At 37.4% G+C, this 22,307-nt stretch overlaps 2 protein-coding genes and 1 long non-coding RNA gene across 3 annotated transcripts in view; all 3 read left to right on the top strand.

Moving 5' to 3' along the window:
• LOC139114700 (uncharacterized) overlaps positions 1-22,307 on the top strand; it is a 426,568-nt gene that overhangs the window by 247,804 nt on the left and 156,457 nt on the right. The gene's annotated exons all lie outside the window — the stretch shown is intronic.
• On the top strand, positions 4,480-7,530 carry LOC139114652 (uncharacterized). The gene is made up of 2 exons (XR_011547921.1): positions 4,480-5,091; positions 5,643-7,530. It is a non-coding gene; the product is annotated as an uncharacterized lncRNA (long non-coding RNA).
• Positions 12,475-22,307, top strand: part of LOC139114654 (caspase-3-like) — a 29,675-nt gene continuing 19,842 nt past the window's right edge. The window contains exons 1-4 of the mRNA XM_070676502.1: positions 12,475-12,564; positions 14,288-14,372; positions 15,236-15,301; positions 16,361-16,524. Coding sequence (XP_070532603.1) covers positions 12,523-12,564; positions 14,288-14,372; positions 15,236-15,301; positions 16,361-16,524 — 357 coding nt within the window. The 5' untranslated portion in view covers positions 12,475-12,522. The remainder of the gene's footprint in view (positions 12,565-14,287; positions 14,373-15,235; positions 15,302-16,360; positions 16,525-22,307) is intronic.

The raw sequence follows: 22,307 nt of genomic DNA on the forward strand, positions 1-22,307 counted from the left end.
CTGTATTAATTTCAGATTGTAATTGTTTTGCTCAGGAACACCATTTTAAATAATGAAGAAAACTAAAACTACCGTATAAAATTAAAAAGAAAGGTCGTGAAATAGTAATATCAATGTTTGATGTTTAGACATAATTCGGTACTGGTATAACTTGTATTTCACACTGTACCGCGTATAGCTATTAAGTCAACGGAACAGGCTCTGAATATAAGAGTGCATTATGCATGTTAAGTCACCCAGTATCTGAAATATTGTAATGCTGTTTGCTATAATATATATGGGGGGACCGACGGTTGGAATTTATTTGATGACGGCAGGAGACCATTTTCCTAACGTCGAGAAAGTGATATTATGCCATTTTAGGTCGACGAAATCTTGATCACATGCCTTTCCAAAAAAGCAAGTTGCTCTGTTTCTTGATGTGCACTGAAATCACAGACAAATAGAAAGACAGACTAGCAACGCGGCATGCCTTTTGTTCATGGTCGTCTCGGTAGACTATGGCCTTTTCATATTAAAATGAGCTTCACAGGTGTTAGATTTTTTGGAGACTTGGTTCGTGGTTGATAATTGCACGAGATTATGCGAAAAGTACGACGAGATGGCATCGTGCTGCCAGTCGCGTAGCAACCATACTTACTTTATGAGCTCTCGGAGCAGAAACACTGCTTCACGCAAATTAAAACATAACACGCCAGCAGTTTCATAAACACGTTCTTCCATGACCAACTTTTAAAAGACGATATGACTGACCGTAAACCATTGAGTAAAACCAGACAGTATCGATAAAAGACTTTCAAATTTGGTTCAAACACACTCATTATATATTCATAAAAATGTGAGAGGAATTTTTAAAATGGTAAAACTCACTTTCCCGAAGCTCAAAACATTCCCGTTTTCGCCAGCACGCCAATTCCGCTCAGCACCACATGACAACAACAACACAAACTTTGCCGAACATACTTTCGCTTAAAAATTGGCGAAAATCCGGAAATTACCGAAGGATGTATGGTCGGCACTCTTCGGAAAAGAGAGCACACTCAGTAAAACAAGTATACCAAAAATCATTTGATAGTATGGTACAGTATCTTTCATGTATACTTGTCCTTTAGTTGGTAATGACAAATTTGTCTTGTCAAGTTCATGATTTTCACCGGAAATATTCAGAATCCCTACCGCTTTTGACCGTTTTTTTTCACACAACATTTCCGACAAAATTATTCTGGATTCAATTATCGCGATTGCGATATAGCGCAGGTCTTTGCCTCTAGGGCTAACTAGTTTCCTCCTTTCGTCATAAGTCGTTACCAGCCAGTGAAGATACTTAACATTTAACGTGCTACCTTCTGGTTTTAAACATATTTTAGCGCTAACCCTCTGTATTTGACCCCGTTCATCATGCATAGACAGCGGATGGGTTTCTCGACACGAACGCGTCCGTGTCCGACTCTGAGTCCTGAGAGTCCACCATAAACAAGGCATACTACCTTGCATTGAGCCCCCGCCACACACGTTTATTTTTGAACACCTCCAAATTCTCTTCAACACATTCAAGGTGCAGTTTGACCTCAGCAACGTCCCATTGGATTGCAAACTTATTCAGAAATGACATTTTTGTTCTCGATTTCAAGAAGACCGAACATAAGTGAATTTTAATATGAAATGTTAAATAATTGCACATCATAGCAAGAGCAAGATAACGATATTTTGGCCGCCCAAGGGATGGGGTAATATATTGATGATGCCTGAGACGAAGGCGAGGGTATCATCAATATTACCGTCGTAAGCACCAGTCCGAGGGCCGGCTTTAAATCGTGATCTTATCCGATCTTCATGTGTTATTAAATGTTATTGCACGGAATAAAACATTTCTGCGTAGAAACCTGTGCGTAGAAATCATGGACATAGTAGAACGTAGTCACAGGTAGAGAATCGCCGTTGTGAACGGCTCTAATTCGATCTCCATACCTAAAAGTGCTTTTAAGTAAGCGTGAAAAATGTACGTAATATTAACCAAAACATTGTTAGTTTGTCTCCTTCCACTTCCGACATTTAATGTCCTTTTATGGCAGTGTCGTTACAACACAACATTTAAGCCATACGTCTGAATGGTTTATGTTTGTTGTTGTTCCAGGAAGCTAAAACTTTGTCGAATTTTTAGGTTGTGATAAGGGTTAAATTAATTTAGTACAGGATTTCTTACGTCTTCCTTATATAAAACTGGCAATTGAAGGGCGTTTGTATACATAGGGACGATCGCAACGACCTCAACTCCCAAAAATGACCCTAAATGAAGAAAACGATCCATACAGTTGTGGAACGATCTAAAAAAGACCCAAATTAGAATCGAAAAGACGTGATCGGCCGTAAGATCGACGGAAAGTTGGCCCGGAAACGTACTTCCGTACTGTTTGCGCCAAGCGAACATACACCAAGATAGAGGACATTGCTGTTCTGCCTTGTTGGGGGCTGTACCCGACTTGGACAGTAGTGTATTGCCGTGCACTTTGTTTTAGATTCAGTAGCATTAGCAGTGTGTTATTTTATTCCAATTTTTGCTGATTTTCTGAATGATTTTACCGTACTAGTGATGTAGACTGATCTGCAGCATGCTCGAAAGGTTATATCTCATTGGTCGATTGTCACTATTCACAGCAACTTAGGGAGTCTTTTGTATTATTTAATTATAAGATTCCGCCACCCAATTGGATATCTGTTTCTTAGACGCTGCACATCAGCTCAAATAAGGAGGGAGGAATGTGACATAGTGCCATGTCATTATTATTCATGAGCTGTAATTACTATTCATGAGGGCATGTATGTCTGTCTTGACCCACGTGCATACTAGTTAGTCTCTCCAGCTCGTCACAAGCTAGACATCAGCATGTGTACTGTAGCATAGTGTACAGTAGATTAAAGTCGCATTTTAGATTATAGTACTCGCTGCCTAAAGTCTTTCTTACACCCCTTCAACAACGGAATACCAGCCTTGCCGATGCCGACACGCTACAAAGTGATCGACAATACCATCATACTTACCGGTCACATCACATTGGTGAGCACCCTCGGTGCCCTTCCAATTGCCTTTGTGTTTATGTGTTGTCAGAATGGACTTACTTATTAACATTTGGTTCGCATACGAGTTTCAAACTTTTTATCCGTTGTGCGAGTAAGCATTAGTACGATTGAGTATTAAAACTTTTCAATTGCTTTAATGCACGCGCATGTGCATGGCGCAGAATAGCGAGGAGCCCCTTAACTTCTCTATTGTCAATGGTGCATCTGGATGTATCTTTGCTTCATACAAAGAGTACGGAAATAATTTTCTTGGTAAAGTTTCAGTCGATCTTACTGCGTATCGCAGCTTTTCGAACCTAAGTTTGGCTCATTTCAAATCGTTTTCACAATGGTTTGGGTCGTTTTTGGGTCGTTTTTGCTCGGTTCAGCTCGGTTGTGTTAAGTTTGCCTCGTCTCAATATTTACAAGACGCCCCAAATTGGATGGCGGCGATTTTAGCACATTTCAGTCTGAGATTTTCTACTCCACTCTTATGTCATGAGTACAATGACACCAACAACACGGCCATCGGGTCATGGATTGCAGGTTAAAAACACTGCATTACAAACGTTGAGTTTGTGAGATATTTTGCAGATAGAAATGACTTGCTAATAAAATTCACAAGGTAAAAAAAAAACCTGTGAGTATACCTTGAACGTCCTTTTTGGATATTAATGTTGGCGATGAATTTCACCCAGGTTTATCCCATCATGTAGAGTCACTTCAGTTTTAGTGTCGGCTAGAAAAATCGTGGGAAGCTGATTTTGAAATCAGATATGACACGAATTTACGCTCGTAAACCACTTCTACAAAATATGGGTCAAAGTGTGAATGTGGGCCAAAGGTGGTGCGGGAGTAAGAAACAGGGAAGCATTGAGAGATAACGATATAAGTATAGAGGAACGCTTTCTGTGCCGTTTCGTTAGTGAATAAAATGAGTAATTATATTACCATGCCCTGTTTGTCGCATTTTGATCGGTCGAGCTGAACCACGTGACTGACCACAAATACACAGTAATGGTCTGTTTATATGCCCGTGAATATGAATAATTAGATTAACAACTCAAAGTATCGTAACTTTACAGCTCAAACGTAAATCATAATCAATCACAAAATAAAATAGAGCACTTGTGGGCGAGGTTGAGATTTTTTTCTGAAAATATTTCCAGATTTGCCAATTTTTTACAGCGCGCGTGACAGTGTGTCGCGTCCTCTCAGTTCTTGGGCCCAGTTGTCGTTCGCTCCGAAAATTTTCGCAAATTTTGACGGTTATCTCCGGTTCGTTGATAATATAATTGAAATAACATACTCCGCACTGACCATTAACGTTTATTTATGGGTGCGGGCTCGAGGAAAGCCTCGCCCGTTAATTTTTGGCTTTCCTCTCGCCCTTGCCCATAAATAACGTTACACTGTAAAAATAGCGGACGCTAGACGCGTCTTTACGCGTTCAAAATGTACGTGTCGGTGTTCAAATTTGAACGGCTAGTGTTCATATTGTTAACACTAGTGTTCATATTATTAACAATGGTGTTCTAAACCTGAACACGTAGTGTTAACAACCATCTCCTTCAAGTGTTCAAAAACTCAGCATCACAGAAATTTTACAATACTGTGAAACAATTACCAATCTTTTGGGTTTTTTTTTACTTTACAATGGCTATATTAAATTTACTACTGCCTCGCTGTCCGGCAAACGTACACGGATTTTGGTGTAACGAATTCACACTAAATGAAAAAATATTTCCAGTCTAAAATTGCTGAAAGCATGTTTTTTCTAAAAAAGAAAGTATACAAAATAATTTTATACGTTTATTACGAGTTGAAATTTTGAAATTTTGAAAAGAAAATCAGAAAACCATCATGAACGTTTTAATTTTAACATCGGCGTGCAAGAGGCGTTCTATTTCTAAACACTTGGTGTTCAAGTTTGGTGCTTTTTCCTATCCCATGATGCATCAAAACGGAAGTTGCGACATTTTTCTTGTAAGCGCACCCTGAAGTCGTGATCGTGCTGAAGCAAGACCAGAAAGGGTAAGTTTTCTCTCCAAAATAGTTAAAGGTATTAGATTTTGAAGCATCTGTATTAATATCCTTCGAAATTAATCGTATTGTACTTTGAAATGGCTTAACTACGTGAAGAAACCTTTTTTCTTTTAGTGGCTGGTATACCAACAACAAGCTGTGAATACGCAGTGGTACTTTGGCCATGGCCTATCGATCGATCTCACTCGGGTCAAGGGTCATTGCAACACAACTGTAGCGATAACCCTTGACCTGAGCGCGATCGATACGCCTTGCATAGTACCGCTGCGTAATCACAGCTGACACATGTCTTTTAGTAGAGACAATCGCATGTAAAACATCAATTAAACATTGTAGAGTATACAATGTATTGTTTCAGCATAGGAGAGATTGGCTTTTTTATTTTAATCAGTTGATGACAAGAAGAAGCCAATATTTTGTAACAGTATTGAAAAGAGGCACTGTATATGAAAGTATCCCCTTTTCCTTAACCTAATCAGCTCCTTGTCTTTCATTTAAAGTCTCATCTCGCCATATTACCTATTGTTGCATTTTTTCAGGATGTAAAAAGTTGGATATAACTGAAAATCGAAGAGTTGTTACAGAAGCTGGCGGTACAGATAATGAAGAAGATTAGTGTACAGGTAGCTGTCTGGAAACAAGCTTGAGAACCTCAGTTCATCTCTAATGTAGATTTAAACTTCCGAGGGTCAGTAACTGAATTTTGATAAGTTTCTGAATTTTTTTCTGAATTAATCTAAGCTTTGGTAGCATGCTATGATCAACTAAATGTTGCCGGAGGATAAGCTTTCACAGACGTGTAGTCTCCTTTATCAGATGCAAGGGTGGAATGAAAAATAATAGCTGAAAGCGACAGAAAATTCAGAGTAATAAAATGTCCACTCTGACAGAATTACTGAATTTTCTGAAATTTTCACTCTGAATTTTTTGTCACTTTCTGCTTCAATTTTTCATTCCCCCTTGCATCTGATAAAGGAGACTTCACGTCTTTGGAAGCTTATGCCCTTTTAACATTTAGTTGATCATAGCATGCTACCAAACCTAAGAGAATTTTGTATTGTAGCTCAACACGTCTCTTGTTCTTAGCAACTGGTGTTTAGCTTTGCTGTCAGCTAAATAGGTGGATGTGTAGCATTGCCCTCAAATTTGTACATCCCAAAGTTTTTCTTCAAAACAGCCTGTACGAATTCTTTAATATTTGGATTACAAGTCTCCAGGGATAACCCTAATCACATATGTTCAAATTATGATGAACTATGCAAATTTATATTTTTGATGCTAATTTGCTATTTTTGGCAAAATCTTCTTCTCTTTTACTGACGTCTTCAATATTTGGTAAACATGTCCCTAAGAATGACCCTAGTCAAATTTTTGCTAGTTGTGATGAAATATTCAAATTTGTATATTTCATGGCAATTTTCGTCATTTTTGGTCTAAGAATCTTTAAAAATCTTCTTCAAAACTACTAATTGAACAGCTTTGATATTTGAGACATAGATCTCTACTGATAGCCTTTTTCAGATTGTTCAAATTATGCAGAAATTTGGAACTTTGTATTTTTGAGAAATTAAAGACATTTCAGACATTTTTAAGATATGAGGGATTACCAGGATGTGATATATATACGTTATGATGAAATCTACATTTTTTTATTTTAAGGGTGAATTTTACAATTTTTGGTAAAACATTTGTATAAAAATTAATAGCAAGGTACACCAGAATTTGAAAGGTCTTTACGAATATGTTTTAATTTTTGAGTAGATTTTTGAAATGTCACCGATTTATTTCATTGTTTATTTAAAGATATTACAAACAAACAAAGCTTTTTTGTTCATGAAGGACTTTGTTGGACAAGGAAAAAGGTTTTACCCTGCCAAGGACCAATTTTCCCCACTTTCTGCATGTTGTGCCTTACTGTGACACTTTGACAACTTGACATGTTGTGTTTACTTTAATGTGGACAACTATATACCATGTGCACTAGAGAAGCCTTGACTAACTTTTTTTCTTCAAAATTTACAATTGTCTATACAAGAGGAAATGTCTTTAAGAAACCATCTTACAACAATGAAGTATGCATTCCATACATATATGTGTTTTCAACACAATAAGTAAGCCAAATTTTGAGCTTTTTCAGATGATTTTTTGTACATTTTAAACAAGTATGAACCTTAAAACGTAATCCACAATATTTAAGTAAAACCTGTTTTGTCATTACTTTGTTCATATTTTTTAAAACGATCTACAGTGTTCATGGGGATTTTTATTGCTTATGCTTTTGATAGGAGGGTGTTAACACCGTTGGTAGTTTCCTATGACAAACTTTACATACAAATTGGCAATGTTTATTTGCCCACTTTACAGTAAATTATTGTATTTACTCTAGAAATGTTTTGTGTATTTTTAGAATAAAATAATTTTACTGTATATCAGTGGTCTGTAATGTTATTTCAAGGCTTGAACACCCCCTGAACGCCCAAAATTAAAGGTGTTCAACAAGCGCGCATTATGTGTTCTAGCCTTTAACACACTTATCGTTGAACGGCGTCCATGCGTTCAAAAAGTGTTACAGCCCTTTGAACGCGTAAATGCGTTCAATTTTTTGAACACATTTCATGTGCAACGTGTGTTCAGATATGGAACACTGTGGTGTTCAATATAATGTCTGATGAACACGTAGCGTTCAAAATCTGCACACGTGTGTTAAAAAATTGAACGTTGGTTGAACACGTAGTGTTAAATTTCTGAACGTCTAGACGCGTTCAAAAAGTGTTACAAAAAGGCGTTTAATTGTGTTCTATCCTTTAACACTTGACTTTACAGTGTAATGGTCAGCGCGTCGCCCGTTATTTCTATAATGTGTAACCGCACAACAGAAGGATGCGATCTCTCATATGTTTTCAATCTGTCGTGGTAGCAGCAGGCGGTTTTAAGGTCAGAGCAAACCAGTGCAGGTCAGCAGTACCTTTCCGGAGTTAGGTACCTAAGAATATTTGTCTTTCTTTTCATTGTGCTCTGCTGTGAGCTTTTAAAAATAATTATTTAATTGTAACAGAATTATGTGTACGTGGTTGATAAAGCGGCTAACAAAGTCAGAGGACGGTGAATTCGAGACTCTAGCTCGGTGTTGTGCCCTTGAGCAAGGCACTTCACTCCTAAGTGCTCCACTGGGGTAGTGGGTTATGGGTACCTAATCCTGTAAATGGGCTAGCGCCCGTTGGATGATGGACTAAATAAAATAAAATACAATAAAAATAAAAATAAAATTTCTCAAAAGTGTTAGGTGCCATATAGCTGAATGTTGTGATAACACAAATTGATCATAAAAAAGTGTGTAACTAAAAACAAAAGCAGATGAGGTTACATTTGCAGATTAAATCTGTATTACTTCAATTATCCTAAATTAGTTCTTATCGTGTCATTTGTAATATATAAGTATGTGCGTATATATTTAAGTGTTGTTAAATAATTACTATTAAGCTGTAACAAGTTTCTCGATAAACAATTGTTCCTTTTGCGATCACATAAGAAAGGTTTGAAAACAGGATGACGTCCCCCACCTGTCCGGATAACTGGACCAATTGACATATTTGTATAAAGGGGGCATCAGATGTACCTTTTGGCCAATCAACTATATTTTTGTTCTAATCACCGTACTTATCATTATGAGTGATGACAAATGAATTCTAGTCCGCACTTGAATTCAATTTATCACGCTTCGGCGCTTCGGGGAGAAGAACAAGAATCTGCAGTTGATAAACAAAACAAAACCACCCTAAAATTAGCCAAACTTTATAGTTTAAATTGACAACCATCACATATTTTACATCCCCTTTTAAGGTCCAAAAATTTATCAAGTGCCCTCCCACAACATACCCTTGATATTTTCAAGCAACCTAACATATCCTAAAACTTGCACCCGGAGGGCGCGCCGAAAATGAAAATTGCAGGAAATGAAAGTGCCAGAAGGTATTTGGAAACGAATTTAATATTCAAATTTTTAATCTCCCATTTGCAATGTCAATTTTTTTTTTCAGATCCCCCTGGCATGTTATAAATTTTTTAAGCCCTCTCAATCTCCCGCCCCTCCAGAAGTGCTTGTGAACACAGCCTTAGCGGGCCATATGTATGAAGTATGGGTACGTTCGAAGCAGCAGTCGCTCTCAACCATGTGAACGACTGTACCAACGTACGCACTGTGTAATCCATAGAGTCGATGGCAGAGTCCATCAACCGTCATTCAAAAATACAAATCCAACACATTTAGCAACAGTGCAATCACGAAAATTACTTCTTGAATTAAATACTGCTACAGGGCAAAAACAACGAAATATTAGTTTTCACGTCTAGCCATATATATATATATATATATATATATATATATATATATATATATATATATATATATATATATATATATATATATATATATATATATATATATATATATATGCGACTTACGGGTAATTCTTCTTAATACCGCTGTAAGACCGTAAATTCGCCAAATGTGTTTGATAAACAAGTGAAAAATTGCCCCAATACGGTCGAGGAAAATTCACACTTGACCCGATTGGCAGACCTGCCAAGCGTGGCTGATGATTAGCCAACACGTCTCATACGACGACTATGTTGACGTCATGCCTGTCGTCTGACCGCTCATTTTCGTTATTGTACTTTTGCCACTTTTGCCACTTTCGAACGCCCTATACTTCATTTATAGGGCCCGCTAACATTAGTCAGGCACGACGATAATTATGTTGGTGACCTTCGTTCTGAGCGTCGGCATGGGGCGAACATATTAGACTGGAGACGTTTGTAGGTTGTGATAATCATTCTTTCTTTATTGTGGTTCAAGTGCCTGTGGTACGAACGACCCCTATTTACAGGCATGCTGCAAGACATGTATGATTCAGGTCGACAACATCGAAACTCGGAAATGAGTAACCAGAGTCGGTCGCCTAACTTAAACCACAGCGTCGTTTGCATTTGCAAGGCCGTAAAAATTCTATATTTGGCATGAAGTATCTGTAACCTTTCTGGATTATTGTTCTGGCTCAAGACCTCCGTGACCCCAAACTCATACGTGGAAGGTTGGTCTGTATATCGCCGTAATTGCACTGAGTGCCAAGGCCGAGATTGTTTATAAATTTAAAAATAATCCTGAAGCCAAAACTATAAGATTTTCCCGCGTACCGAATAAATATTGTATCCTTACACATGAAATTGAATTTCATTTTACTTTTGGTTTTTCAATGGGGATAAACCACTTCTAGCGGCGAGGTGTGTGGTCTGCCGTGTTGACAACATCCGCTCTTATCAAATATGTAAATTCACTGCTCAGTTTTTCGAGTGGTATTTCATTCCAGGTATGGCGTGATATAATTTTTATAATCGAACGATCAAGTCGTAACCTTTGCCCTGAATGATGTTCGTGGTCACAGGATACAGCCTCTTTCACAGACTGCATGCCTTGTGCTGTGGTCGATGCAGTAGAGAAACCAGACGCGTAATATTATCAAATGCGTATTTCTACTATAGATCAGGGCTGATTATGACAATGATGATGGCGATGCCGATGATGATTTATTTAAGTTTACAGAAGACAATGTTATACTTAAAGCCTTGATCCTCCCATACTGAAAAGCTGCATAGTCTTTAAATTATTCAGTTCGTCCTCAGTTCACACTTTTTTCGGTAGGACAAGTTTTGTATTTTCACTTCCAACATTAATGAAACATGGATACGATCACCCTTGCCATGATGGTTATGATTTACTCACTTAATGCAAGTACAAGTCATCCTCTGTTTTGTGCTTGTACTATAACATTCTGTACTTTTACAGTAAGCGGAGTCCAAAAAAGAGTGACACGGTGCATGTTTTGTTTGTCACTATGACCTCTGACCTGATGATGTAAAATGACGATAATATTGCCTTTGCAATTATTTTCCTAAAGCCATTTATAACACACAACACATTAAAACAATAAACAAAAATATGTGTAATTATTATATCTTTAAAAACAAAATTAGGGAAACGTAAACATTTAGTATATACACCTTCCACTTGTTGCACGTGCACAGAAATGTGGTAATTTTAGTCGTACACAAGCTTCTAAAACTTGTAGCAAATTTATTCAGTCATTACGTACTACTATTAAGCCAAGCCACATCTCCCCCATCTTAAACAAACTTCACCTAAAATGATATTTGAAGAAAGGTGTATGATAAAGGAGTTGAACACAAAATGCGCCCTGTATAGACTCGGATTCAGTGAATTGGATGAATCGTACTCACATACTACGCCCGCGTCAATACAGGGACGTACTTTGTGTATAATCCTATATGTAACATTCAAAACTTACAAAACTTACAAATACCTTGCTGAATCTCGTCTTAAAAAAGTGAAGGGCAAGTGATGGTGACTCTGAGTTTGTCATTACCTGAAAGCCACAACATTTTTCTACAAAATATATCACATCAAATTAACTATACGTTGAAGTAATGTAGCGTGTTAAGTTTTTATTTAAAAATGGATTTAGGATTTCGATATTACAGAAATTAGGTAATTATTTAATCTACAGCAGTCTTAAAATAATCGCACAGATGAACTGAGGATCAAGTTGATAATTTCTCATTTAAATTCTTTAAGTATAAATGGTGTTTTAGTCTCCAAGTATTTGAATTAAGGGAATCATGAGAATAATGATCAAGTTGATTGTGACTGTGTTTTGTCCAGGGTTGAGTGTGAAAAACTAAACTTGGTCCTTAAATTTAAAAATGTGAACTGACGACCAACTGAATTATTTGAAGGGCAATTAATGCTAAGGTTTGATAATTTTCTCACTGTTTTGTTTCGAATGTCAACCCTAACTCATTGTTCCACTTCCGAAAGTATGTTTATATTCGAAGTGTTTAGCTTGTCAACCAGACCGTACGTGTGTAGACTGCGTTGTTATCGCTGAAAAGTGACTTCTAGTCTATAACGATGCATTTGAAACATATAGACGCTAAGTTCACAAACTAAATAGTGGGTGTTTTCACATTCTTTGGGGAGTAGAATAAGAAGTTAACCCTTTAACCAAAGCGTTTCAGTACGAAGGAGGAAAAAGGTTGTATTTCATCGGCTTCTGTTAACTTGAAAACATCGTCATCATCAGTCGTCATCGTCATCATCACCATCATCATCAGCCGTGATCTATAGCAGAAATACGCATTTTGATAACTTTACCTGTCTGTTTTCTCTTCTGCATCGACGACATGTACCGGTCCCAGCGCAACGTAGTCTGTGAAAGAGGCTGTATCATGTGACCACAAACATCTTTGAGGGGAAAGGTCACGACTTGGTCGGTCTATATATAAAAATTATGTCACGCCATTACTGTGGTTTCATAGGGTCAGACGAGTATAAAAATTGACGCAATGTCTCAACACGAGGCGTTCCTTCGTCAGCATCTTGCAAAGGTAGGGCACTCTCAGTCTCATATTCCGGGTCTGTGAAGTTAATGAACATAGTACTTTTTGTCAGGCAAAGTGTGAAGTTTAGAAGTGGAGTTTTTATGTGCTGATTGCCGTTGTACTCGGTGTGGAAGGAGGAGGGACTGTGGTTTAAGTACCGTCGATACACATTGAGACCCGTGTCAATGCAAAACAAAAAACAGTTTCACGGGGACAACCATCGATTGCCACTAATATTTAGAGTGCTTCATTAGTTGGTAACCATGGTGCTACAATTTGAGAACCATGGCTACCAAAACACACTGTACAACTTGGTGTACAATGTACCCATTGAAGACAACAGCAAAAGATGATTGATTTCTGAACCGCTATAGGGCCCAATACATGTATTTCTATGATTTATCCTGCAATGTTTACATTGTTTGAAAGATTAGTATCTCTGCGTCCTGTTGATGTTAGTTTTTTCAGTGTGAGTCCGACGACAAATTCTCAAAAATAAACTTAAATCAGTCGCGGCCGCGCAGAGCTCATTTTTTATTTCCGCGTATTTTCCCAATGTGTGCTTTATTGCCCTCTTGTGCATCCTGTGTTGAACTGGCAGAGTGCATTCATATTAGCATAGTTAAGATATTTGAATTAATAGCTCCCGATTCGTGTATTTTTTCCTGTCGATGGTACCGAATTAGCTGTGATATCTCAGCGGTACTTGTGGCGTATATCGAACGCGCTCGGGTAAAGGGTCACCGCCACAGTTCGGCTACGAGCCAATCCACGGGCTTTTTCTGGTCCTTCACTACGACACCGACTGATGTCGGTGATTTAGCGACCAGGAACAGCTGTTGGCATGACTAAACATCTTTTATCTGGCCGCCGTATGTGACAGACCGCGTCAAGTTGTAAGAGAAGGGGAGCGTAGGGAGCGTCCTCGAGCGACTTATCAAGTCAGTGTTTCTTCGAAAGAGTTGTTTGATCCTGTGACATTCAAATTATAGGACTCAAAGAATTACAGAGCAGCTTCCAACAAGTAGTGTTTTGATACTTTTATGAAAACATTCATATTGAGATTATGTGGGCATTAGAGGATTCAATGAAATGATGTCTTTCAGATATTTTGAAGTGCAAGTTCATCATAAATTTAGCTTATTTTCAACTGAATTCCGTTTCAAAACTCGACTGTAAGGCCTTTTACAAAAGCGTTATCTATCTATATATGTAACAAATTTATGTAAAAAAAATGCTTATTGGCGCTTGGGTGATAAGTTATAAGCATCTATTGAAAGCGTGGCTATTAGAAGAGATTAGTCAATTCTAATATGTTTATGTTAAATTGCACCTAAAGTCTCTGAAACAGAAGTGTTTAAAGCCAAGCTCATGACCCCTTCATTGCACTTAGATGTCATTAATGTAGAAAGACAGGTATGGAAATTTCATACAATCAGCATGTTCTCAAGCGATAATAGTAACACCGCCACCACCACCATCCTCAACATAACTATAGCCATTGTCAATATCATGATCATGGTCAACATCATCATTTATCAAAGTTGCATGAACACGAGAGGCCTTTCTTCATTTGAAAAAATCAATGTCATGAATAGTCCAAGCGTAGTCATAAGTGGTATCACTGATACAACTGCCATCACCACAAATATGGTCAGCATTATCGTTATCATTTTGTAAACATGCTTTTTAGTGTTTGTTTATTATCATATTTTTTCTTCTGTTGTAGTATTCCTACACAAAATTGACATACACAGATTGCACCAATCTCATTGCTGTCTACAGGGATCTACGCCCCAAGAATGATCACTATGGTAAGCCATGATTTAATATAATGTTTGATGAACCCATTCGCAGTCAAAATAGTTAACAACATGATTAAAGTTAATTAAAATGAAAAAAAAATACAGTGAATAATGCACTTTTATAATTTTGATGGTCACTGTCTAATGGAAACATATTGATATCAGCTTCCTGTAGAATTTCAAAATCTCATAAATTTCTGATTCTTCCCTTTAAAATTATTAATGGATGATGAAAATATTTAGCATTTCACGGTCCCTGGACCAGTGATGTATAATATAAGTTGTGCAGTCTAGTTTGCAGGTCTTCCATACATTTTCTATCATACGTAAGCATTCATTGTCCTTCAGACTTATTAAATGATAAATTGATGGTCCGCCGTCCTAGACTTTCATTCACTTGAATTGCAAACTCCTTTTGTTTACAGTATAGCCTTTAAAAAAATTTCTTGGTTAGGCTGAATTAATTGTTTGTTTGTTTTGTGACCTTGCGCGTGTTGGTTTTTCGAGGTTTTCATAAAGAGACGTATAGCTTTCCTGCCCACAATTTTTGTTCACAAATTTTGTAAAAATGTACTCAAAATGCCCACGTATTTGCAGAATCTTACATTGTACTTGAACGGTTGATTATGCTCTGTATGCAAGGGAGCCATCAATATAATAGCAAAGACGCCATTCTTGATGTACTGTACTCATATGTACAATTCTGTCATTCCATCACAGTGGGCTGAGAATGAAAAATTAATATTGTTGTATATGAATCTCCATTTGTTCAGATAGGTTTTTAGTCTTTCATCATTTTTAGCAATCAAAAATGAATGTAATGCAATACATATCATGTTGGATTAAACCTAATGACGTTTTAATATTTTTAGTATTTAATGATGGTACAAGGAAAGAATTAATAAGCCTGGATGGCACCATACCAGTCAATTATAAAGGTAAGTAGCATTCGTAATTTTCCTAAATCACATAGCCTGAAGGTGATTGTACCTTAGAAAATGAAGGACTTAGACTTTCGCTCAAACTTTCAATAAGCAAACTTTAACCATTCTCTTTCAAAATCAAGAATAAAAATTAGGGGTAACCTCGTAAATGTTTGTACTGGAGAAACAAATTACCCATTATTTATTACCGATATTTGAAATTCAAAATGGTTCCATCCCGACGGTATCTTTAATAAAGGGGAAAGATTAAATTCTAAAGTTTCACAAAACAAAGCCGCTGAAAATTGCATTTACACCATGAGATTAAAAATGATGGGCAAAAAGAATATTTTAAAAAGTTGACAGTCTGAATATCTGCCCCCGAGGTGCATTGTAACTTAATGCTTCTTCACATGTGCTGCTACATTGTAATTTTTATACAGTAGGGTAAAGCAGTATGATCCACAGAGTCCAACAGTTTTAGAGTAAATGGTTTATGCATGACGTGGTGCAGCCCTTGACGCTATTGTGACCTGTCATGTGTCTAGGTTTTTCCTCCCAAATTTAGGTTAATTTTTTCTTTACCAGAGGCCTAGAGTGTTGAAAATAACTTGCAACTCTTTCTTTTGTTAGGAGCATTGGTGAGAAAAATTTTGCAAATATTTACATTAACTTCACAGTGAATTTAAGAGACTGTGTTTCAACTCCGCAAGCCTCATGAGCACATACGATCTCTATATACCTATCATATACATATTCTAAGTTACTTTACGGACTTTTAATAGGAGAAACAATTTATTTCAACTGTACTGGCATTTGAAATTCAAACAGTTACTTTAATTGACAATGTTCACAACATGTAGGTGAATTTGTCCAGACTTTTCAAACATCTTCAGAGACAACTTAGACAACTTGCAGTAATCATCGTGAATATACATGATGAAACCCTGATCAAAGTTCCCTGCCATTTTTGTATTGATGTTGGAAAACTGTTAAAGAAATCTATTGGAACTTTCTAAGTTTGGTGTCCATTTCACTCTAGCACTTGTGATAATGACTTTGTGTGAATTTCAGGTGCGAAATACAATATTCCCGTATGTATTTGGTTAATGGACACGCATCCTTACAATGCACCAATGGCCTTTGTGAAGCCCACAAGTGACATGCTGGTGAAGCCATCCAAATATGTGGACGCCAATGGACGAGTTTATCTACCATATTTACATGAATGGCGACATGTAAGTTCACAGGCTTAATTGCACAGAAACTTAGTCGGAGGAATGGAATCAAACAATAAAACAATCGTGATTGAAGAGCGCCCTCACACGAGCACTCTCACCAAAGTGACATGGGGAATCTTTTCATAAATAAGAATCAAGCCTAGCTAAATGTGGTTTGATGTGGCTTTGTATCATCACATCTGATATATTTTTCAATATTCACATTAAGAAGGTACACAATACTTCTAAACTGACGTTGAATTATTTTTTTCGAATACTGGTTGAAAGGATTAGAGTGCAACCTGCAATCTCACTAGTGCTCTCGCTGACTTGCTTAAAACATTTTACTTACCCCAATGTTTCACTGTGGTTGTTGAATAAATAGTAAAGAGGCTAAATGCAGGAAGTTTTCATTTGCTTTAATGTTCACAAAAGTGGTGTTTGCTTTTCTGGTAATCATCAGTCTGCAAAAGGAAATATAAACACTTCCTGTATCTGGTGTATGAGCAAAATGTAAATATTGGTTACATGTTTTGTATTTCAGTCTATGTCAAATATTGTTCGATGACAAATGAAAAATCAAGGAATGTATTGCTATGTGCGTGTAAAAAAGAACGTATTTGTCAGCGTATTGAAACTGCCTTGCGGGTTGATTGTCTTAAAAATCATCACATAACTAGAAAGAGGTCAAGAAATCAATCAAATTGATATAATATATTCACCCTGAGTGCCTGTATATTGAACTATCTTATCATTACATCTAGTTTTTTCTTATATCTATATCACTCTGCATAGGCCAAGGCACACAAGAAGGCCAAATTAATGATTTCTGCATTAAATGTGGCCAGCTTCAAAATATGGAACGCTTAGATGCTGATCAATAACAGACTAAAGTCTTGTAGAGGTTGATAAAAGAATAAGGAAAAATATAACTTTTCATAATAATAATATTTCTATTGTTAAGATAGTTATTACTTTGTAATTTGGTACATATGTTTGGAGGGACAATGTATGCGATATTTTTGTTGAAAAGCATAAAATTGGTATATACGTATTTTGTGGTTTTATCGGTTATTGGTCTAAAGTCTCAGTCTTGCGTTAAGGATTTACATGTTAGATAGTAGGTGTCAACTTTAGTTTTTTAAGTTCAAAATATTCATGAAAAGTTATATGAGCGGATTGGAAGATAGAAGTTTATTATTGTTACATGTAACCTTAACCAGAGCAGCTGACACACAATGTTTTACAAAAGTTATCATGGAAATATCTAAATTGTGTTTAAAAAAGTTTTGGGGTACAGATCTAGTAATGTTTGCCTGTTTTGTTTTTTTAGTGCCAAATACGATATCCTGGAAGTCCCTGGTCCAATTGCCAAAATTGAGAATTGTTTCACATTTTACCTGTGTATTTGTGGTAGATACATGATCGACTGTTCATGAGTATTTGTTCAAATAATGTCAAAATTACCAAATAAAATGTTAACGAGCAACAAAAGTTTGATCTGTAATAGTTAAACTCTCAGTAAACATTGGTCAGATTGTCTTGGCAAGGCAGCAAACATAACATATTTTACAAAAGTGTTGTATTAAAGTCACCATGAGTGCATGTCAAAGAAGTTGTGGTATACAGATCTTTGAAACAATCAGCCTCTCATTAACAAGCTTAAGATTCAGGATAACAAAAGTATATTTACAAAAATTGTCATCTGTATAGACTTTAAACTGTGCTGCTTAATCCAACAAGGTCAGGTTACTAATCACAAACTGTTATATCTGTAGATGTAAATATGACAATTTTGTATTTTAAAAATGCTTGGAAATTTGCTTTGAACGTTTTTTGTTTCTTTGCATTGTCATATTGTACATTTATGGAATCGTTTGTCTGTATTAGTCAAGTAATGACTTCTACTCAAATTTATGGTTGATTCTTTAAAATTTGGTTAAAAGGGCTTTAGAGCAGATGTGCATATGTAATGCCACTGGCTCCTTGGTATATATAGGTTTGTACTCGGATGTTTTCCCACTTGTCTATGATACCGCAATACTTGTTTGACTGGGTGGCAGTCTGGGATATACCATTATCATGTAGGTGTGGCAGCATTGTTAACAGCGGAAGCTCTAAAGAATGCTCATTATTGCATTTTACCTTTAATAGTCTCCTATGTGCAACCATTGACCTTACAGAGACCAAATATTGTATTGATTAATTCCATGCAATACAACATAATAAAAGGACACCTTTATTTTGGTATGGCAGGTTGTACCACTTATTATGATATACTAGGTTGCAAGGTATTGCATAAGTGTGTGAAAGTTGCCACCAATTTCATACTTGAATAGACAGCGCATCATTTTTTTTAAATGCACCTGACTATTAATATCACAAACTCAAGGTCCATAAAAGCTATTAAATATGATGAGCACAGAGTCATTGACTCTATTTTTTTAATTTTTTGCCGCACCTTGGCAAACTTCACGCTAACAAGTTTTTGCACAAGCAACTTCGTTGGCGGCACCCCAGATGAGGTAATCGCCTTCCTTGGCCACCCAGTAACTGTTATCGAGAAGCAGGTTGACTAGTGTCGGTCTACCCTCTCGCGTAAAACGCACTGAAACGGTGGAGGCCAAAAGTTCAAATTCGACTGAAAACCGTCGATGGCTCATAGAAAAATGATTGAAAACATAATGTTTCTATCCATCACCCAGGAAGTTAGCAGGAGGAGAGAATGAGTTGTAGATAGTCAATGATGAAGGAGAAATAGGTTGATTTATTCAAAGACTGACGTATATCATTATTTTGAGAGCTAAATCAGCGCCACCAATTACTGCCGTTGTAAAGTACCAAAAAGACTATGGGTATATAGGCTCACCCCAGTTGCTTCCAGTTCCACCATTATGGTTGCCTCGAGCCGCCACCGATAAAAAAGTAGTGTTTTGTTTTGTGTTAAGTGTTGTTTTTAAAAGTTATTTTAGCAAAGAAATTCGCGTTAAATAAAGTAATATCGAAACAAAAATGAAAAAGATTGAAAATAAGACAAAATAAATTTGGAAAAAAAAAACATTTGGAATTGACGTTCTGCCCCATTCTATATGAAGGTTGTGATCCGAAAGTCTTACTTTTGTTATCAACTTCCTATAGGTAAACGATCTTATATCTAACTGGTAACTTCTAATTTAACGCTTGCATCTGCGCATACCCGGCTTTCCAGACGCATCGGCGATTTATAACCCTTGGCTGCAGAGAGCGCCTAGCCCGGGGCATACCGACCATGCCAGATTGTGTTTAGCTGCCTGGTGGTACAGCAAGCCTCCAGGGCCTTCGGCAGTCGCTATCAGGCCATTAGCTCTCGGTAGTCGGAAAAGTCTTATTCCCGGACCGTTGCAAAAATGACCACGTCTATAGTGTTATAGGCAAATATGGCACTCTGGGCTGGCTGCGGAGACAGTGTTGACACTATACCTCTGGAGTGCAGACTAAAAAGCCATTTGTAGCCGCTTTGGGGTAGAAAGGAAGGTCTTTCTTTTACTACCTCCATGCTCCGAGTAAATCAAGTTCGTCCTAGTCTCAGCACTTGGTAATCAGTGATCCTGCACGCACCCTGCACCCTCTTTCACACTATAATACTATTATTGGCAGATTTGCAATCCTACCCAAATGACCAGGCAAATCCTCTAGCTACAGTACTGCACTGTCTGCAGCTAACTACAGCCTAGCCCTGCGTACGCTGCTGTGTGTTCCTGGCGTTATAACGTCTCCCACCACATTGGAGGCTGTATAACGCCAGGAACGTACAGCATCGTACGGAGGGCTACCCACAGCCCCGCTGACTGCCATAGACTAAACCTCTGGCAGCGCCTCCGATTTTCGGCGCGCGGTTTCTGAAAACAAAACTTGCTTTTATCTGCGTTTACGAGCACAACTACCTCGCCAAGGTACATGATGTGCTCAGCTGCGCTTGTAAACTTATGCAATGCCTACTTTTCTCTCTGTATGCTAGGGAAGCGTTCGTATCCGCCGCCATTGTGAATCTCATCCGCTGAAAAGCATGCTGGCACACTATGGCAGTTTTTAGCTGTCACCAAATTGTGATTTTTTTGTGATTTTTTTATCCTTCTGACCCGACGGCTGAGGGTTCCAATTTGACTGCGTGTAACTCGATAGGAACCGGATGCTGGTCTACTATGGCAGCTGTCGGCCATGTTTAAAATGCATTTTATTTCGTTTCCAATTTAAACTTTTAATTTATTTTTATTTTTATTTACCTTTTTGAATTTTTAGTTTAATTTCTAATTTGTTCTTTTTTCATAACTATTAATTTCTTTGCCTTTTTTTTCATTTTTAATTTTACTCTATTTGATTTTCAATTAAATTGTGATTTCATTTTAGTGTTTCTTGCACCGATAAAATCTTTTAGATGAAAGTTCCTGCTTTTTTTAATCAAAATAATTCATAAAACAAACGATTTTGTTTCAAATCCCTATATTTGATTTTTTCTTACAAAAAAAACCCCCAAAAAACGTGTTTTTTTTCAAATTTATGTTCTTTTTTGGAATCATTTTTTGTTGTTGTTTCGCTATTACTATATTTAACATGAATTTCTTTTTTAAAATCGCTTTTAAGATAATATTTAATGTAAAACACTAATAAATTTCAAGTATGTTTTTAATAGGCGGCAGCTCCAGGCCGCCGTACACTACCCTTTTCCCCATCTGTGATGCCAACTGTACTAGCGCAATCATGATGCGTTTATTCTCCAGAAGTGACACATCATTATTAATGACATCCCTACTTGCCCTGACTGCTCCTGAAAGTCTGTCACTGTCCCCAGTAGTCGCCACATATATTGCCATGATTTCTGAGTGTGGTTCAAATCATGAAGAACGTCAAATAATGAGTTCAGATAATAATGTGTGTCAAATAATGTCAGATAATGTTGTAATCATGACCAAATAATCTCATAATATTGGCCAAATAATGACAAGACATTAACAAAATCATCAAATAATATGAGGTTATCCCTCGATATCACCTCTTGGTGGGGTCGTATTTCTGCGAGTGCGGTTTTGGCTGCATCACACGAGTCGAAGGCGAGTGTGATGCGGCCCACAACCGCATGAGCGGTGGACTTGACTGTGGACGTGGCAACATTAATGGTGAATGAACCGCCGTAAATAACCGCCCCGCTGAATATATCTGCTGTAGCTGCTGCCTTGGTTGGGTACCTGCTTTCGTTGATGGTCTTGTGAAATGGTGGATTTGCTGGTCTTGCTTCTGTCACATTTCCCGATGATGGAACCATTGCTGTTTCTTCCTTGTTACTGTTGCATAGTATGTTGGACATCTCACTTTGTAACACACCTCATCCGCAGTCTGTATTCTAATTCGCCAGTTGATAGTCACGTGGGGTGCATTCTTTTTGTGCTGATCCATGTAAACGACGTCATCAGGCATCATTTGTTGGAATTGTTGCCTGCCAGGCATCAGTTCCGAAAAATGATGCCCGCTGACGTCAAAAACGACATTGACGCGTGCGCGGACCGGAATGTAAACAAAGATGTCGTCTGCGGCCGATCGGTACGATAGTCGAGAATTTTTTTGGTTTAGCCTACTTCCTGAAGAAGAATTGAATACTTTGGTTTCCAACAAGGACTCAAAACGGACGAAAACTATAATCAAAGGTGCATTGAACTTTTTGCAGAAGTATTGCGATCCTGTTAGGAAAAACGTTTTCTTACTGAACCACTCCAACATATTACATCATAGGCCTACATGAGACAAGTTTTGTGTACAGTACGTTCTTA

This window comes from Ptychodera flava, chromosome 2 (genome assembly GCF_041260155.1).
Source record: "Ptychodera flava strain L36383 chromosome 2, AS_Pfla_20210202, whole genome shotgun sequence".
NCBI classification, from domain to species: Eukaryota; Metazoa; Hemichordata; class Enteropneusta; family Ptychoderidae; genus Ptychodera; species Ptychodera flava.